This window comes from Chrysochloris asiatica, unplaced genomic scaffold (assembly GCF_000296735.1).
Source record: "Chrysochloris asiatica unplaced genomic scaffold, ChrAsi1.0 scaffold00049, whole genome shotgun sequence".
Taxonomy (NCBI): Eukaryota; Metazoa; Chordata; class Mammalia; order Afrosoricida; family Chrysochloridae; genus Chrysochloris; species Chrysochloris asiatica.
The window spans coordinates 6,414,604-6,435,562 of NW_006408567.1; the positions used below are offsets into that span (position 1 = coordinate 6,414,604).

At 36.8% G+C, this 20,959-nt stretch overlaps 1 protein-coding gene across 1 annotated transcript; it reads right to left on the reverse strand.

Annotated features, from left to right (window-relative positions):
* Positions 1-3,852: 3,852 nt before the first annotated feature.
* LOC102827766 (fibroin heavy chain-like) lies at positions 3,853-20,740 on the reverse strand. Its single transcript, XM_006862591.1, has 3 exons — positions 20,572-20,740; positions 10,840-11,103; positions 3,853-4,298 (listed from the first exon to the last, which is right to left on the reverse strand). Exons 1-3 carry the CDS (start codon positions 20,738-20,740, stop codon positions 3,853-3,855), a joined length of 879 nt encoding a protein of 292 aa, XP_006862653.1.
* Between the last annotated feature and the right edge of the window lie 219 nt (positions 20,741-20,959).

The following is a 20,959-nucleotide window of genomic DNA, read 5'->3' on the forward strand; positions in this document are numbered from 1 at the left end:
TGATTTCTAAGTTAAGGTAGGAAATGTTCAAGGTTGTATTTTGGCTCTCATGGACCTGTTTTCATTTTCTTCAGCTTCATCCTGAACTTGAATATGAAAATTCATGGTTTGTTCCACAGTTTGCCCCTGACCTTGTTTTGGCTGATGATATAAAGCTTTTCCACTGTCCCTTTCCACAGATGTAATTAGTTTGATTTCTGTGTATTACATCAAATGAAGTTCAACCATTTCAAGAGGTAGCATTTAATAAGAGCCAATGCTATTGAGGAAGACATACAGGGTTTACTGAAGGCATTGGCAAAGAACAAGGACCCAGGAATTGAGAGAATACAATTCGAAATCTTTCAACAAACTGTTGCAGCACTGGAAGCATTCACTCATCTATTCCATGAAATATGGAAACCAGTTACATGGCCAATTGATTCAATAGAATCCATTTTTGTGTCAATTCCAAAGAGATTTGATGCAACAGAATATGGAAATCAGCAGACAATGTCATTAATATCACATGGATGTAAAGCTTGCCTAAGATAATTCAAACATGGCTGCAATATAAATTTCAACAGGAAACTACCAGAGGTTTAAGCAGGATACAGAAGAGGACGTAGAATCAGGGAAATCATTGTTCATGTCAAATGGACCGTGCCAGAAAGCAGAGATACCAGAAAGATATTCACCTGGGTTCTATTGACTATACAAAGGCTTTCAACTGTGCAGACCATGACACACCATGAATAGCTTTGTGAAGAATAAGTATTCCAGAACACTTAATTGTGTTCATGAGGAGCTTGTACATAGATCAAGAGGCAGCATTTCTAACCGAACAAAAGGACATTGACTGGTTTAAAATCAGAAAAAAGTGTGCACCAGAGTTGTATTTTTTCACCATATTTATTAAATCTGTATGCTGAGCAAATAACCCGAGAAACTGGATTATATGAAAAAGAACGTAGGTCTGCATTAAAGGATGACTCATTAACAATCTGTGGTATGCAACATATGTAACAACCTTGGTTTGTGAAAATAAAGAAGATTTAAAATACTTACTGATGAAGATCAAAGACCACAGACTTCAATATGAGTTGCACATCAATGTAAAGAAAACCAAAATCCTTACCACTGGACCAGTAAATGTGGTCCAGATAAATGAAGAAAACATGTAAATTGTCAATGACATGATTTTGTTGGATCAACCATCAACACTCATGGAAGCAGCAGTCAAGATATCAAAGGACATATTGCATTAGGCAAATCTGATGCACAAGACCTCTTTAAAGTGTTGAAGAGCAAAGATGTCAGTTTGAGGACTAAGGTGCACCTGACCCAAGTCCTAGTATTTTCAATAACCTCATACGCTTGTGACCATAGATGACCATAGAAGAATTGATGCATTTGATTTACAATGTTGGAAAAGAATATTAAAACTACCATGGATTGCCAGAAGAACGAATATATCTGCTATAGAAGAAGTACAACCAGAAAGTTCCTTAGAAGCAAAGATGGAGAGATTTCTTATCTCATATTCCAACATATTATCTGAAGGGACCAGTACCTGGAGAAGAACTTGATACTTGATAAAGTGGAGTGTCAAGGAAGAAGAAGAAAACCCCCAATGAGATAGATTGACACAGTGGCAGCAACTATGGCCTCAAGCGTAGCAATTGTGAAAAAGGCGCAGGACTAGACTGTGTTTCATTATGTTGTCCACAAGGGTGGCTATAAATCAGAACCTACTAAACAGTACCTAACAACAACAACAACAAACGTTTTACTTTGAAACTGGCATCATTTTATTATCAGATCTCAAGTCAACTATCATATCTTCAGAGTGCCTCCCTGACTTCTATCTCAAGTCCTTCAACCCTTCACCTCTTCCCATCAATCTGTTTTATTTCCTCCAAAGTATCCTCTCTATCTGGATTTATTTGAAATAGTGCTTTCCTTGTTTAGTTTTTTGTTGCTTTTAGTTTCTACAGACTAGTGTGCAAGAGAAGGTACTATGTGGATAACTGCAATTTTCTACCATGCTCTCAATATCTAGACTGATGCCTACTCAAAATATTTTCATGTTATCTCTTGAATATGTGAATCAAACCAACTTCCTCAAAGAATGTAAACAAATATATTTGCATATCCATCTATTTAAGAATATTTGATGTGTATCTGACTTCTAACTTTTTCTTTCCTCAGAGTTGTACTCACTATAATTAGCAGTCAACTCTCATTCTACTTTCTCAATAATCCTGGAAATCTCTGCAATTCCATACACTTTCAAATACTCTGATTTATTTATTTGCCTTGAGATTTTTGTTATAACCTCCTAACTATGTATCATTCATCCTTTTTTACCCCATCCCATACCACACAGTTCTGAAATACTATTTGGTTGTGTTTAGTTTTGTATGTTTCTGAACATGTGGAATATAAGAAATAGGTGGAGCAGACATTATTTGGGTAACAAACACGAGTAGAAATGTATGCATCAATGAAAAAAATAAGATTCAGCCAACATATTTTTCTGTCAATTAATAATATCCAGGAACCAAACCCTCTGCCATAGAATCAATTCTGACTGTGGTGACCTTATAAAGTGCTTCAAAATTGTACATCTTTGTTAGGCCATACAACTTAATCTTTCTCCTGTGCAGGACCTTGTGGTGACTTGTCCAGACACTTGTCCCTCAGCCCCACCAAGGCTTTTTACAGTGCCACCATTGTTGTTGTTGTGTGTTGTGTATTGTAGAGTAAGTTCTGACTCATAGTATTCTTGTATAGGGTTTCTGAGGTGGCTGGTGGGTTGAACTGCAAGCTTTGGGTAAACAGTCGAGTGCTTATCCCACACCAGAACTTACATTCCATCATAGTAGCCATTAAATAAAGAAGTAAATCATAAGAAATTACACAGATGTTTTTACAAGCGAAGAACCATTTTATTGAGAGAAAAAAAAGTTTTCCTAAAAAGACAAAGTAAGAGCCACCACACCAGAGCTTGCATTGCCACCATTGTTGTTGATATTAGGTGCCATCGAGTCAGTACCGACTCATAGCGACCCTATGCACAGAACGAAACAATGCCCGATCCTGGGCCAACCTCACTATTGTTGCCACACTTGAGTCCATTGATGCTGCCACTTGGCCAATCCATCTTGTTGGGGGTCTTCCTCTTTTTCACTGACCCTCCACCTTACCAAACATGATATCCTTCTCCAGTGACTGTTCCCTCCTGACAATATGTCTGAAGTATGAGGGATGAAGTTTGGCCATCTTGGCCTCCAAGGAGTACTCTGGCTACACTTCTTCCAAAACGGATCTGTTGGTTCTTCTGGCAGCCCATGGAACTTTCAATATTCTCCTCCAACACCGTAACTCAAAAGCATCAATTCTTCTTTATTCACTGTCCAGCTTTTGCATGCATATGAGGTTATTGAAAATACCATGGCTTGGGTCAGGCACACCTTAGTCCTCAAGCTGACATCTTTGCTCTTCAACACTTAAAAAGGCCTTGTGCAGCAGATTTGCCTAATGCAATATGCTTCCATAAAATAAAGAAAGGTGTAAATCATAAGCAACTACACAGAGATTTTTCACAAGCACAGAACCATTTTATTGAGAATAAAATTTTTCCCAACAAGGGAAAGTCAAGGCTTCAATAATAGAGAATCAGATATTAAGGGAGTAAAGAATAACATTTGGAAAATAGATGATACCAAAGAACATTTGGACATCCCAATGCCATTCTAGGAAACAGCAAGTGTTTTCTCAAAGATAGGAATTCTGGTACAGAGATTCTTTAATCTGAAATATTCATAGAAGTATCATTTCAGAAGCAAATGGTGCTCTGATAGTGATGTCCTAACAACAAGAAGAATAGCATTTTGTGTAGCTAATTGGGCGATAGCTACAGCAGCCATAGCCAGAGCCATATCCACAGCCATAGCGGGAACCATATCCACAGCCATAGCCGGAGCCATAGCCACAGCCATAGCGGGTGCCATATCCACAGCCGTAGCGGGGACCGTATCCACAGCCATAGCCAGAGCCATATCCACAGCCATAACGGGAACCGTATCCACAGCCGTATCCACAGCCATAGAGGGAGCCATATCCACAGCCGTAACGGGAACCGTATCCACAGCCATAGCCAGAGCCATATCCGCAGCCATAGCCTGAGCCATAGCCACAGCCATAGCCACCGTAGTAGTTGCAGTACATGGTGTCCAAAGGTGAAGTTTTAGTTGAAGTGTAGGAGGATGATTCTGAAGTCTGAATGTCATCTGCTCTTCCAGGGCCTTTATATACTGCCAGAAAGGGGTGGGGCACCTTTAACACAGACTCTATGACATCATTACTACAGCAATTACTACAGTTAAAAAACTCATCATACTAAGGACAACAATATTTTCAGATGGTTACAGCCAGTATATAATGCCAGCCAATAAGACAGTTGTAACAACACAAATGTTCCCTACACATTGGACAAATATGTCTTGTGGAATGTATTCAAAGACTAATATAGAGTTTCTCCTCTGTGGCATTAACTCTCCTGCACTTCCAGGTACACATACTTGGACTCTGGGATATGGTCCAGCATCTAATTATCTCAGCATCAGTATGAAAGCCCTTGATTTGTCAGAGGCACGGTAGTAGTGTATGTTGAGGCACACTCAGTTTATACCTGCAAAAACTGCATGGAACCAATGCAAACTATGCACTGCAGTGGAGATAGCAACTCTGGATATAGGTAAGGTCAAAAAGACATGAAATGGTAAATGGTACAAAAGAGGAGTTTGCTGCAATATACCAAAACAAAAGCAACTATGTTTTTGTCCAATGAAACATAATTCATATCATCCCCAGTTTCATAGCAGAGAAACTTTTAGTATGCATCTTTCTTTCTTTCAAACATCTTGACTGCTTACCTCAGTAAATTTTCAGGTAATAATTATCCACTGATCCTTCAAAACTCAGCTCAGGCTATACCTCCTATAGTAAGCATTCTTGGACATTCACAAGTAGCCTTGGTGGCATAGTCAAAAAGCACTCAGCAGCTAATCCACATGGCAGTTCAAACCCACCAGCCACTCCTTGGAAGACAGAAGAGACATTTTGTTCCTGTAAAGATTACAGTCTTGAAAATCCTGAGTTACTGTGAGTCAGAATCCACTTGATGGCAGGGGTTTGGACATTCGGAGTATGTTTTAGGAGTCATTCTTTTGTTCTTTACAAGTTGCTGTGTATAACTAATGTGATGCTATGCATGTTATTGGCAGGGGTTTGGGCATTCAGAGTGTGTTTTAGGAGTCATTCTTCTGTTCTTTATGAGTTGCTGTGTATAACTAATGTGATGCTAAGAATGTTATCAGCATGTAACATTTGAATTATCAGGAGATTTGCCGATTCTGTGAGTTAGCCATCGAGCTGCTAACTGAAAGTTTGGAGGTTCAAACCCACAAGTCTCTGCCAAAGAGCAAAATGAAATAATCAGTGTTCACAAAGTTTTACAGCCTCCAAAACTCTGTCGAATATTTCTACTATATTCTGCAGGGTCACTATGACTTGAAATTAATTTCTTGGCAGTGGGCTTGGTTTGGGTTTGATATTTTTATTATAAGGTTCCTCCATCAATTGTGAGTTATTTAAAATCAATATGGTGATGGTGATGTGCCATTGTGTTGGTTCTGACTCATAGTGACCCTTTATAGGGTTTCCTAGGTTGGAGTCCTGGTGTGTTGCTGTGGATTAATGCACTGGACTGCAAAGTCATTTGAACTGCTCAGTCAGTGGTTCAAGTTTGCCAGTCACTGCACAGGGTCACTATGGGTCAGAACCTATTCAACAGCACTTAACAACAACAAACAAATATATTTATAGGAGAAAAATAAGTCATCTTACTTATGCAGAGTAGCTGCTGGATTCAAACTGCTAACTATTTGGTTAGCAATCCAATGCTTAACCACTACACCTCAGGTGTGTGCATTTTCTGAGAACTCAATGAACTAGGTACTGACTAAATGAAACTGTATAATACATTTTCTACTTGTAAAGACTAACAATCATGATTTTAATATAGAATATTTCATAACAGTGCTCTGATGTGGTGCTGAAAATAAGCACTGAATTGGTAACTGTAAGGTTGTTGGTTCAAATATACCAGTTGCTCTCAGATCATTATAAATCAGAACAGACTCCACGGCACACAATAATAACAATAAAAGAAAAATGGACTCCTGGTAAGGTCAGAGGTTTAAACCCTCCAGGAATGCCATAGAAGAAAAAAAATGGGTGATTTCCTCCCATAAAGATTATAACCTAGAACCCCCTGGAGCAGTTCTAATCTGCTGCATGGGGTTGCTGAATTGGAATCCATTCAACAGCACACAACAAAAGCAACATAAAATAAAAATAGTAACAATAAAAGTAAAATCAATATACATAGTCTCCTTTACATTTAAAACATCATATATTCTTACAAAAACAATTTGAAGTCCCAAATTGTAATATTTATTATCATAAACATGATACAGATGAGAAAACAAAGGTGAAGAAACTAACTTTCTCAAGGACTGTCAGCTGGTTAGTGGGAGTGTTAAATTGTTTTAACTAATATTATAACATAAATATTAGGGGAGGTTCCATGGACTATTTTCCCTTCAGTGTTTCATATGGAAATATTACCATCATCTGACTACAAGTACCAACATTTTGGGATGACTGCCTTATACTTACATCATTTGGGTCTTCTTACACTGCAATCTTCACAGTCCTGAAGAAAACACACTGGAAACATCAAGCATGTAACTCTCACAACATCACAAATGTATTCCATAATCTCCTGAAACACCTCAAAACATTGGACACGAGTGAGTCAAAAATTATCTGCACTCTGATTGTAAAATTTTAGAATCTTAATAAACTATTAGAGAAGACAAATATATCATTATTTGACACAATGTCCTTGATTTTCAATATACTTTGCCCATCTACCAACAAGCTTTCATATTCCCTTATTTAAAAAACATTTTGGGCTCAGTTGCGAGTCATGAACACAATAGTCTTCACATCTACATTGGAGGCAAATCTTTTTCCTCGAAGGACCACTTTCAGGGGACCCAATAGGTGAAAGTCTGATTGAGAAAGATCAAGATTCTAAGGAGGATGCTTTAACACCTCAAAATGAAGTTTTTTCTGTGTCAACAGTGTGAGCAGAGGTGTATGGATGTGAATTGTTATAGAAGATTACAATTCCCTCAGATAGCAGTCCTCTGAGCTCAGTACGAAATTTGGACTTTAGCTCTTCCATGAACATCTCATTGTAATGAGCCCTATTGACTGTTGAAACTCTTTTTTCCTGATAGTGTTCCAGTACTGCTCCTGAGAATCACAGAAAACTGTAAGCATCAATTTTCCAGCTGATGGTTGACTGTTGACTTGGGTGGTGATTAAAGAGTTTTCCATTCCATAATTTGCCATGTACTATCAGGCACATAGTGATGAATCCATGTCTCATTATGAATAACTATATTTTAAAGAAACCTTTACCTTTCTTCAAGTATTGGTCCAAATTTTGTTTGCAGATGTAACAACACTTCTGTTTATGTTCTTCTGTGAGTTGTTTCAGTACCCATCTCATGCAGCCTTTTTGAAACCCAAATTTGTCATGAATTATGTAATAGGCAGAGTCATGGCTGATTTGCAAATAATTTTCTACATAATCCACAGTCACTCATCTATTTAACAGAATCATTCATGTGCACACTCAATGTTGTCATCAGACGAAGACAGGACAGGCATTTTTATATAACTGGAATGTGGACCATTATTATTTTTTTTTTTTAATTTTTTTTAAGGTTTCTATTGTGGATTGAGTGAAAGTTTACAGGGCAGATCATTAGTTTTACATTCAACGAATCATACACCTTGTTTCATTACAATAATTATAATCCTTTCTGTGTACCATCAATTAACAGTATTTCTCTCTTATCACTTTAGCTTTAAAAACAAAACAAAACAACAACAACAACAAAAAAACTCAGTCATATATAATAATTTATACCTCCAAATGACACATTCTGCAAGTCTGCCTCCTGGTCACAAGCTCTTAGTCCCTCTCTTCCCATGAATCTAGAGTCCTCAGCTGCTCCCCCTTTCCATGACCCCATCTCTGTCTCCGTCTCCATCTCTGGCGTCGCTACTTCTCTGGATAAGGTCCCACATTCTGCGTGTGCTCTTTTCCCTTGATGGTCCTACGGTCCTCTTTTCTGGACTGTGAGATTAACCACTCCCCTGTTTTTGTTACAAAACTTCTACCTTTACAATTGTGACAGTTGCAAATATTCATGATAACAATTATTCACTATTGAATTATAAGAATCTTATCCCCACCTCTTTTCACCAGATCCATCCAGACAAGATGAAAACTATTCAGTGGGGACTCTTTCTCCCTTTCATACTCTTAAACTAAATTCCCTCCTGAAACCTTGTAAGCCAGTCACTTTGTGTCTTTATCATCCCCTCATTTTAGGTAGCCAATGTCTAGGTTATCCATGGAGTGTAGATCATTATTGACTCAATCTCATAATAGTTACTTTGATCATGCCACTGCATTCTCTATCTACTGAGAATGCAATCTTCTCACCACTTTGCAAGTTATATTTGGATATAGTGGCAATTTATGAGAAATGATACTAGCCTTATGGGTATCACAAATTCTAATCTATAAAGAAAAATGTTACCTCTATGTTAAAGTAAAACATCAGTGATATTGAGAAACTTCCCTTCTGAGAGGATTTTCATCTAGAAAGTGTGTTGGATTTTATCAATAGTGATGATCTTGAGGTTCTTTTGTGTCATTGTATTGATACCATGTACTACACTGATTTTCTAATATTGGACCATCTGTTGTTTATGTATAGCCATACATCTCATGGGATTTATTTCCTTGGTTTGGAGTTTAGAGTCATGGTTTCATAGGGTGTCCTAGTTAATTGACCTAGTATCAAAGGGACATTGAATAGTTTAAAATCAGGAAATGTGTGCACCTGGATTGTATTGTTTCACCATATTTATTCAGTCTGTATGCTGAGCAAATAATCTAAGAAACTGGATTATGTGGAGAAGAACATGCGTCTTGATTTGAGGAAGACTCATTAACAACCTGTGCGTGATATGCAGATGTTACAACCTTGCTTGCTGAAAGTGAAGAGGACTTAAAATACTTACTGATGAAGATCAAAGACCACAGACTTCAATATAAGTTGTATCTCAATGTAAAGTAAAACAAAATCCTCACCCCTGGACCAATAAATAAAATCAAGATAAATGGAGAAAAGACTGAAGTTCTCCAATATTTTATTTTTCTTGAGTGCCTCCCTGGCTTCCGTTTCTAGTTCTTCAACACTTAACTCCTTCCCATCAATCTGTTTTATTCTCTCCAAAGTATCCTCTCTATCTGGATTTATTTTAAATAAAACTCCTTGTTATGTTTTTTGTTGATTTCAATTTCTACATACTAGTTTGTAAGAACAGGTAATTTGTGTATAATATTATTTTTCAACATGCTCTCAATGTCTAGGCTGGTGCCTATTCAAAACATTTTAATGTTATTTCTTGAATATGTCAATTAAATCAACTTCCTTAAAGTATGTAAAAAAAATATTTGCACATACATCCATTTCAGATTATTTGATGCATATATTACTTCTAACTTACTCTTTCCTGGTATGTTACTCACTATGATTAGCAGTCAGGTCTGATACTACTTTCTCAAGTACTCTGGAAACTTCTTAAATTCCATACTTTCAAATACTCTGATCCATTTATCTACCTTGAGATTTTTTTCATAATCTCCTAAATATGCATCATTCATCCTCTTTTATGCCCTCTCAACCCATCTTCCACACTAATATCATTCCCAAAACACAGTTCTGAAATGCTGTATAACTGTGTTTAGTTTTAAATATTCCTGAACACGAGGAGTATAAGAAAAACGTGAAACAGACATTACTTGTGCAATAAGCATTAGTAGAAATATAAATTTCAATGAAGAAAATAAGATTCAGCCAACATTTTATTCCCTCAGTAAATAATGTCCCAAAACCAAACCCATTGCCATAGAGTCAATTCTGACTCATTTTGATTCTATAATGTGCTTCAAAACCATAAATCTTTGCTAGGCCATACAATTTCATCTTTCTCCTGGGCAGGACCTTGTGGTGACTAGTCCAAAACACTTGTCCCACAGCCCCACCAAGGCTCCTTACAGTTCCACCATCATTGTTGTTGTGTTCCATAGAGTCAATTCTGACTCATAATGATCTTGTATAGGATTTCCGAGGTAACTGGTGCCACAGTTGTGGCTGTTGTTGTTAAGTGCCGTCGAGTCTGTTCCAACCCATTGTGACCCTGTATAGGGTTACTAACCAGCAGCTGGTGAACTTGAAATGCCGATCTTGTGCTTCAAATCAACTTTGCAGTCCAGCACATTTACCCACAACACAGCACCAGGACTCCATAGTGAGCATAAAACAAAGAGGAGTAAATCATAAACAAGTACACAGAGATTTTTTTTTTACAAGCAAAGAACCATTTTATTGAAAATAAAATTTTCCCAACAAGGGAAAGTCAGTGAATCAGTAATAGAGAATCAGAGATTTAGGGAGTAAAGACTAACATTTGGAAAATAGATGATACCATAGAACATCTGTACATAGCCATGCCATTGTAAGAAACAGCATGTGTTTTCACAAACATAGAAATTCTGGTACAGAGATTCTTTATTCTGAATTACTCATAGAAGTGTCATTTCAGAAGCAAATGGTGCTCTGATAGTGATGTCCTAACAGCAAGAAGAATAGCATTTTGTGTAGCTAATTGGGCGATAGCTATAGCAGCCATAGCCAGAGCCATATCCACACCCATAGCGGGTGCCATATCCACAGCCATAGCCAGAGCCATAGCCACAGCCATAGCGGGGGCCATAGCCACATCCATAGAGGGAGCCATATCCACAGCCATAGCCAGAGCCGTATCCACAGCCATAGCGGGGGCCATAGCCACAGCTATAGAGGGAGCCGTATCCACAGCCATAGCCGGAGCCATAGCCACGATAATAGTTACAACACATGGTGTCCAAAGGTGAAGTTTTAGGTCAGGTGCAGGAGGATGATTCTCAAGTCTGAATGTTGTCTGCTCTTCCAGAGCCTTTATATACTGCCAGAAAGGGTGGGGCACACTCAACACAGATTCTATAGCCTCATTACTATGGCAATTTTCATTTTTGAAAAGCTCATCATATCAAGGACAACAATATTTTCAGGTGGTTACATTTAATATTTGGCTCTAGCCAATCAGGAGAGTTATAAGAGAGCAGATGCATCCTACACATTGAACAAGTATGTCTTATGGAATGTAATCAAAGGCTAATACACATTTTCTCCTCAGAGGCACTAACTTTCCTGCACTTCCCAGCACACATAGTTGGGCACTAGGAGATGGCCCTGAAAGTCATATCTCAGCATCATGAAAAAAGCTCCTGGTCTGTGGTATGAGAGGCAAACATCAGGGTTCTATATTAAGACACTTTCAGGTAATTTCCTGCAAGAAAATAGATGGAGCCATGCAGATTGGTCTTGGCAGTGGTAGAAGAAACAGGAGACAAGTGAAACCAAGATGTGAAATTGGTCAAAAGAGGAATATGATGCAATAAAAAATTAACATAACGCACCCCTAGAATTTATAGAACAAACTTTTTCATAATGTTGTTTTCTGTCTTTGAAACATCTACCTGCTAACCTTACCAAATTTTTGCCTCATATTGTTTCGTTTTATTGTGTCTCACCTCATAGCAATTTTAGAGATGGTGATACAGTGGATAAAGTACTTGGCTGTGAAGCAAATCATTGTTAGTTTTAACCCACCAGTCATTCTAAGAAGAAAAATTCAGCAGTCTACCTCCATAAAGATGTATAGCCTTGAAAACCCTATAGAACACTTCTTGTCCTCAAGGGTTGCTATGAGTCAAAATTGATGCAATGTCAGTGAGTTTGAGTTTTTTAGTTTGATAAATCCTGTAAGAAGCATCCATGAACATTCACAATGTACATTACATACCATTACTGTATTCATCCAAAGATGCTCATGCATAACTCAAATGTGGTACTGAACATGTTCTGTTTTGATTATCACTTCCCTCAGTCAATTGGAGGTTACTTACAGCCAGTGGCTATCTTATTTGCTGAGAATCTAATAAATGAGGTACTAACTTTTGAATAATTTTTATTTTACTTTATAGAGTGTTCTATAAAAAAACTATAATAATATTTATATTTTCCTTTATTAGTATTATTCTCCTTTGTCACTGTATATTCCGTAACACCTTTATTCTCCTTTATTAATGTGTTTATTACTTCCTTTGACTCTTGCATAAGCAATCTTAAAGTTTAATATTTATTATCATATGCATAATACAAGTCAGAAATTAGGAAAGTAAATTGCTCAAGGACTACTGTTTGGTGACTAACAGAGTTGAATTGGTTCAACTACTATTATTAGGGTAAGTCCCATGAATAATGTTTTACTTCAGTATTTTATATGACAAACATTATTTATTTCATCTTGTATTGTGACTTCTATAGTTCTAACTTGAACAAGTTGGAGCATCAAGCAGACAACTCTAACCATCTCTGAAATCTTTTCCATAACTCTTCTTAAATGCCTCACAGCATTGTTCAACTATTATTTTCATGCCACTACACTCTCTATCAAAAGAGAATGCAACCTTTTTACAACCCTACAAGCTAATTTTGGATACTGTAGTATTTGTAAATAAGTTATATTAACTCTTCTAGGTCTTTCAAATTTTAGTTTATATTGGTGATATAGGAGTCCTGGTGTGGGCCTGTGGGTAATGTGTCAGACTGCAAAGTCATTTGAACTGCAAGGTCGGTGGTTCAAGCTCACCAGCTGCTTCTTGGAAACCCTATACAGGGTCACTATGCATCAGAATCGACTTGACGGCATTTAATAACAACATAGGTTATAAAAGCACCTTATATCAGCAACTGTCATGTCAAAGTAAAACCTCAGATTTTAGGTTGGCCTTCAAATCATTATTATCATACAGTTATACATTTTTTCCCTAAAATATAATAACATAAGTTCCATTCTTCAAGCTTCATGACACTTTTCATATTTCATATTTTTTCTGTCTTCTCCCAAAAACAGTTTTGAGTTGACAATATTTGCTTGTATGGTTCCATTGATTGCTTCTCTAAATAATGACTGAATGGTGGTGGTGATGGTGGTTTTGTGCCATCAAGTCAATTCCGACTTACAGCGACCCTATATAGAGTTTCTGAGGCTGTAAATCTTTATGTGAGCAGAAAGCCTTCTCGTTCTTCCAAGGAGCAACATTAGATTCAAACTACTGAACTTGGAGTTCATAATTATTTACATTACTAGGGTTCCTAAAGACTGAACAGTACAATTTAATTTTGCAACAGTTATTGGGAATTACATTATGCAAGAATTAGGTTACAACATAATATACTGGTTAAAGCATGTGTGGCCTATATGTCAAGGTTAAGTTCTATACTTTAGAAACTCTCCAGGAATATTGAATCACCAATTCTATGAAATCACTCTTCTTGTTTCACCCAGGGTTTCATGGAAGATCAGTCTATGATGGTTTGTTTTGTTTTTAATTTCCTTACTCATTGACTCCTCAATTTACTGCAATCAATATTCCACTGTTATCATACTCCCTCCAAGTAGCCTGTTTTCACTAAAGACCTCATACCTATGACCAACTGTAATGGAAATTTATTAAATATTTACTCACAGAAGATGATAAAATAAAATACAAGACTAAATTATCAGAAAATAAACTACTCTACTAAATCCAAAATGTATTCCTAAATATGTTGCACTGTAGGATAAACACCAGACCACAAGATCACTTGGAATCACACCATGGGTGGTTCGAACTCACTAGACACTCCTCGGAAACCCAATACAGGGTTACTATGAGTTGGAACTGATTCAATGGCACCTAACAACAACATACAAATGGCAAACATTAGATCGACGTATCATTTATCACATCATATTTTATAGTTCATACTATGGGATATATATGTGATGAGTAGAAGAAAATAGCTTAAAGTCATGACAGTGTTTTTGCTATAACATTGAGGTTATTGTTTAAAATTCTGGGTTGTCTTTAAACTGTCATTATTAGTGAGCATAGAATATAAGGTTGAGTAATATAAAACTGACAATTGTGCATGTTAATAATGGTTAAATATCAGTGATTTCATATTGAACAAGCAAATACTAAATATATTAGCAAAAATATACAGAATTCTCACAGTGTTAGAATTCTGCATTCTTTATTTCATTTGATATTCTCAATAATCCTTAGTAGCACTCTTTAATTAATTTTCTGCTTACTCTAATAACTGACAAAGTCTATATTAGATCACAAGTATTGTCACTCTGAAACCTAGGCTCTTATTCACTATCTACAAAATTTTATTTTGAGAAGCGTTCACATTTAAATTACCTTAAGGAAATGAAATCTTACAGCAAGATATAATATAGTAGAAGAACAGTTGTATTGTTCAAGAAAACCTGGACATGGATTGAACATAGTGAAAAAGCCTCAGTGGTAGAATTCTCTCCTTGCATGTGGAAGATATGGTTCCATTCCTGGCTCGTGTGCCTCATCTGCCTCCACTATCAATCTATCAGTGGAGTCTGTGTGTTGCTATAATGTTGAACAGATATTAGTAGAACTTCTAGACTAAGGACTAGGAAAATAAAACTGAAGATACAATTTCAAAAAATCAGTCACTGAAAACATTACGATTTGTGCATGTTGTTTTCTTGTTGTCAGGTGACTTTGAGTTGGTTCCAAATCATATGACATTATATACAACAAAACAGTGCCTGGTCCTCTACCATCCTCACAATCATTAAGACTGAGCCCATTGCTGCTTCCACAGTGTCATTTCATCTTGTTGGGGGTGGGGCGGGGGGGTCTTCCTCTTCTTCAGTGACCCTCCACTTTACCGAACACAATGTCCTTCACCAGAGTCTGCTTCATTTTGACAATATGTTAGAAGTATGAGAGATGAAGTCTCACCATCCTGGCTTCTAAGCAGCTTTCTGTCATGTACATCTTCCAATGCAGATTTGTTTATTCTTCTAGCAGTCTTCTCCAATACCTTAACTCAAATGCATCAGTTCTTCTAGACTGTTCCTTATTCATTGTCCAACTTTAATATGCATATGAAGCTATCAAAAATACCATGGGTTTGGTCAGATGCACCATAGTCTTCAAACTGATGTCTTTGCTCTTGAACATTTTTTAAAGACATCTTGTGCCACAGATTTGCCTAATGCAATTATCGTTTGATATCTTGACTGCTCCTTCAATGAGTGTTGATAGTGGATCCAAACTAAATGAAATCTTTGATAACCTCAATCTTTTCTCCATTTAACTTGATGTTTTTTATCAGCCCAGTGGTGAATATTTTTGTTTTCTTAACATTGATTTTTGTTTTATTTAGGTGGCTAAACATTCAGAAGTAGTCCATCTCTCCTGCTTTCTATTCTTACTCTAGAAACTCAGCTAAAACCATGGCTGTAAACTAATGGTATTTAAAATCCTGATGGCATGGCACACAAGCCACCACAGTATGACAAATTGACAGACAAGTGGTGGAAGATTTGAGCATAAGGGCGTCAAATCAAGGGCAGCTAAAACCAGTAACAATATGTATACTGGTGTAAATATTACCAGCATAGCTATTTTCAAATTATCAGTGGTTTAACAACCAAAAGTCTACATCATTTTCCATATTTTAATGACTCAATCAAGTTTTGGTCACCATAGATTTGCTTTTAAGTATGATATGACCCGGTATATATCTTTTCTTTTGTGTCTAAATAGGTAGCACTTGGATGAACTCCACTTACTGAATAGTCTATCTCATAATAAAACACAGTCATTACTGAGTACACTTCAGAAATTTCTGCCACTAACTTTTGTGGTCTTGTTGTCTCAGAATGGTCTGATCCCTACATAGACTTCTAGGTTATCAAATAATCATATTTTTAAGTACTTTTTTTTAATGCAAAATTAATGTTAATAGCATTTCACTTATTGTACTGTATTATACCAATAACACATGCTTTCTACATTTTTAGAAATACTTCTAATTGTAAGTTCTTTTGTAAATGCAGTATGTTAAGTGTTCTTTAACAGCAGCATGCAAGAAAAAACAACATAGCATTTATGAGAGGTGGACAAACTTAGAAAGGTATGATATTTGTGTAAAAAGACCATCATATATCTCAATTACTGGCATTGTGGGTTAATGCGCTAGACTGAAAAATTAGTTTGAGCTTCAAGGTTGGTGGTTCAAGCTCACCAGCTGCTCCTCAGAAACCCTGTAGAGGGTCACTGTGGGTCGGAACTAACTCGACAGCACTTAGCAGGAGTCCTGGTGTGGCATTGTGGGCAAATGCGCTGTGCTGCAAAATCCGTTTGACCTGCAAGGTTGGTGGTTCAAGTTTACCAGCTGCTCCTCGGAAACCCTATACAGGGTCACTATGGGTCATAAGCAACTTGATGGCACATAACAGCAATAACAATATACGATAAATATTTTTTTAATTATTTGCTATATTTTTAATTTTTTCTACTAAGTCTTTGAAGTTTGGTGTGTGTTTTTTACTTGGTGTTAATATGTTGTTAGGTGCGATCGGAGGGGTTCTAGTCACACAACCCTATGTACAGTTGAATGAAATACTGCCTAGTCCTGGGCCATCTTCACAATTGCTATTATGTTCAAGTCCATTTTTATGGCCACTATTTCACTCAATCTTATGGAGGGTCTTCCTCTTTTTTGTTGTCTAGTCTTTCTTGACAACATGTCCATAGTATGAGAGATGAAGGCTCACCATCATTGCTTCCAAGAAACAATCCAGCAATATTTCTTCCAAAACAGATTTGTTTATTTCTTCTGGTAGTTAATCTTCTACATCAACATCATAATTCAAATGCATCCATTCTTCTCTGCTTTTCCATATTCATTGTCCAGCTCTTGAATGCATATGATGAAGTTGACAATGCCACGGCTTGGGTCAGGCACAACTTAGTCTTCAAAGTTGTATCTTTGCTCTTTAATACTTTAAAAAGATCTTTTGCAGCAGATTTGCCTAATGAAATACACTTTATATTTACAGCAATATTATTGAGCCATGTTTCAACTGACCAATAGCTAGTGGCTACCATATCACACACTACAATTCTAGTGGGTCTGGAAATTTCTTTAATGTAGCTATTAATTACATTTTTTCTCCTATAGGTTACTACTCTGCTAATATGCTGCAAGTTTTTGTTGTTGTTGTTGTTGTTTTTCCCCCTATGTTCCTCTGCCAAGAGTTCCATTTTCCCACACATGAAACTGACCAATATCACACTTTGTTCTAAACCATTCTTCTTTAGAAGCAATTTCTGATCCTCCTTTAATCATCCCTTTTCCATATTCTGATTGATTCCACATTCTAGTTTTTCTTGAGTTCTTTTTTGGGAGTGCCATAACACTTGTCTTCATCCCTGCTATTTTCTTGCTATAAAACATAAATCTGCTTTTAAAGTCTAATTGAAGATTTTGAATTGTTAGAAGCAGACAATGATTTTTTTTTCTCTTTATATCCCCAATAACATTCTCATCAAATAGTTGAAACCTACCTCACAAAGTTTGCTGAATGACTGAAAGAATAAATAAATGATTTTATAATTTAGAATCTCTACAGTAGGCAATAGCTGACCAAAGAAAATGATTTTGTGTTTTCTTATAAAAAAAAGTTTTGAGATTTAAATTGTTTTCTAACTAAAGTAATTTTAGAATGTATTTGCCTTTATAGTTGCTCTGCAAGTACTCCCTAATGTAAGCAGTCTTCTGTCTCTCCATAACATGATTAAGTATATGAATTCAAACGTTTATTTTTTCCAAGGTCCACTAGTCTCATGGCACACACATACTAACACATGTACACAGAAAAAAACTTTATCTAATTTCATTACCCTTTCTCTATAGCATTATCATTATTTCACAACTTGTTTCACACAAGTTGAACAACTAAAAATTGTCTTTGACTAACAGAGTCACTGGTGTGGCACTGTCGGCTAATGCATCAGACTGCAAGGTCGTCTGAACTGCAAGGTCGGTGGTTCAAACTCACCAGCTACTCCTTGGAAACCCTATACAAGGTTGCTATGAGTCAGAATGGACTCTATGGCACTTAAAATAAACAATAACAAGAAAGTCACAACATTTCATATTTTGAAGATACATTAATGTTATTTTATGAAGACCTGGATACATAAATTACCTTTTCAGATACATAAGAATGCCTTCCTTTTTCAAAATGTTTCTGGTAACAAAGAGCAAGATAAACCAATAAGTTTGATTTCCAAAGAACTGTAATTTCTAGAATTTCCTTCTACTATCTGTGGAGTCCTGGTGTCCTGTGCCAGACTACAAAGCTGGCTATTCAAGCTCACCAGCTGCTCCTTGGAAACCCTATCCAGGGTCGCTATGGGTCAGAATTGACTTGATGGCACTCAACAACAATCTGTAAGCCTAACCTCAAGGTAACCCAAAGCATAGCCAGTTATCAGATCCAACTTTACAAATGTTCATCAAGTATAAAGACTGTCTGTTCTTCAAAGAAGCCCTGATTCCTCATCAGTTGGCCAAAGTTAGATCCTGAGTATAGCCACACTCCATCACTAACTTTGACGATAGGGCCTTCATTTTGGGAGTCATCCATCTCTGTGAGGTATCCTAGTTCCAAAGACCTCAGACTTCATTATGTAGAAAGAACAGTGGTAAGCTAGATGAAACTTATAACCACTTTGCCTTATTTGCCCAATCCAATGAAAGCCCTATAAGGTACTGAATCTGTTCTTTTCCACCTAGAAATGTAGCACTCCTTATTACACCCCAAACTGATAGAATTTGTTCTTCCCTCTTTGCACTTATCATTGCTCTTTATAACTTTCTCTGTAACTGAAATCTTTTTATTATCAATTTTCAACTTAGTCATCATAACTTCAGAATATTTATGACTTATGTCTTTCTGATTTATGTTTCTTGCTCTTCAATCCTTACTTTTCTTCCCATTAAGCTTATTTCTTTCCTATAGCAATAATCTCTATCTGAATTTATCTTAATGTATTTTTACTTTTTAAAAAAATTACCAGCTTACTAGAATATAAACACTCTGAGAGTAATGAACTGTATATAGTTTTGTTTTGTTTTTTCCTGGTATAGCCTCAGTGTCTAACTTGGTGCCAATTCAAAACAATAAAAAATTAGCCGTTGCATACGTGAGTTAATTCAACTTATTCAAAATATAAGCATATTTACAATCTCATCAAACTCATATTGTTTGGTATATCTCTTTTAACTTATCATTTCCTTGGGTCTTTATTTTCATCCTTATCAACCAAGAAGATTCTACTTTCTCAATAAGCCTGAAAAATGTCTTCAATTCCATTAGCCTTTTGGTCATGCTGACCACAGTTCCGCTCTTTGCAACTTTTGTAATAACCTCCTGAAGAGGTACCATCTCTCTTTCTTTAAATACTATAGTTTCATTCTAGACACCAATGCCATTTACAGCACAGTTCTGAAATGCTGTCTGATGAGTGCTTAAGTGTGTAAGTTTCTGAAGATAGTGCCATCAAAAATAGGTGAAGCAGACATTACTTAGAAAATAGCATAATCAGAAATACACATGTCAATGAAGAAATTAAGATTAAGCCAACATGTTGGTAGTCCAATTACCTAAAACACATTCACTGCCATTGAGTTGATTCTAACTCATAGACACCTTATATGACACAGTAGAACTGTTCCTATGGGTTTCTGAGATAAACATCACAGAAATACACAACTTCATCTTTCTCCTGCAAAGAAGCTAATGGGATTGAACCACCCACCTGAGGTTAGCAAACCAGTGTTGCCAGTGCTTATCCCAATTCACCACCAGTACTCACAATTTATAGTAAAGACATAAAATCACAAGAAAGAAGTAATTCACTAGCAGTTATGAAGAAATTTATTGAGAATAAATAATTTTCCCAACAGGAGGAAATCAGTGTATTCAATAAATAAACAGAGATTGGAGAGTTAAGGCTGACATTTGGAAAATAGATGCTATCATGGAATCTTTACACGTAAATATGTCATTCTAAAAATTAGGTACTTAGAGATCAACGCCTTTGTTAAGGATGTATTTTCCTGAGTAGGAAACTTGGTATAGAGGCTCTTGAATCCAAAATATTTTTAGAAGTATCATTTCAGAATGGTGCTTTCATAGTGATTTTCTAGCAGCAAGAAGAATAGCATCTTCTGTAGTAAAATGGCTGGTAGCCATAACAGCCAGAGCCATAACCACATCCGTATCCACAGCCATAGCGGGAGCCATATCCGCAGCCATAGAGGGAGCCATATCCACAGCCGTAGCGGGGGCTGTATCCACAGCCATAGCCAGAGCCGTATCCACAGCCATAGCCGGAGCCATAGCCACAGCCATAGCGGGAGCCATAGCCACAGCCGTAGCGGGAACCATATCCACAACCATAGCCAGAACCGTATCCGCAGCCATAGCCTGAGCCATAGCCACAGCCACAGCCATAGCCACCGTAGTAGTTGCAGCACATGGTGTCCAAAGGTGAAGTTTTAGTTGAAGTGTAGAAGGATGATTCTGATGTCTGAATGTCATCTGCCCTTCCAGAGCCTTTATATACTGCCTGGAAAGGGTGGGGCACACTTAGTAGAGACTCTGTAGCCTCATTATCACAGCAATTTTCATTTTTAAAAAGCTCGTCATACTAAAGACAACAATATTTCAGGTAGTTATGTACAGGATTTGATACAAG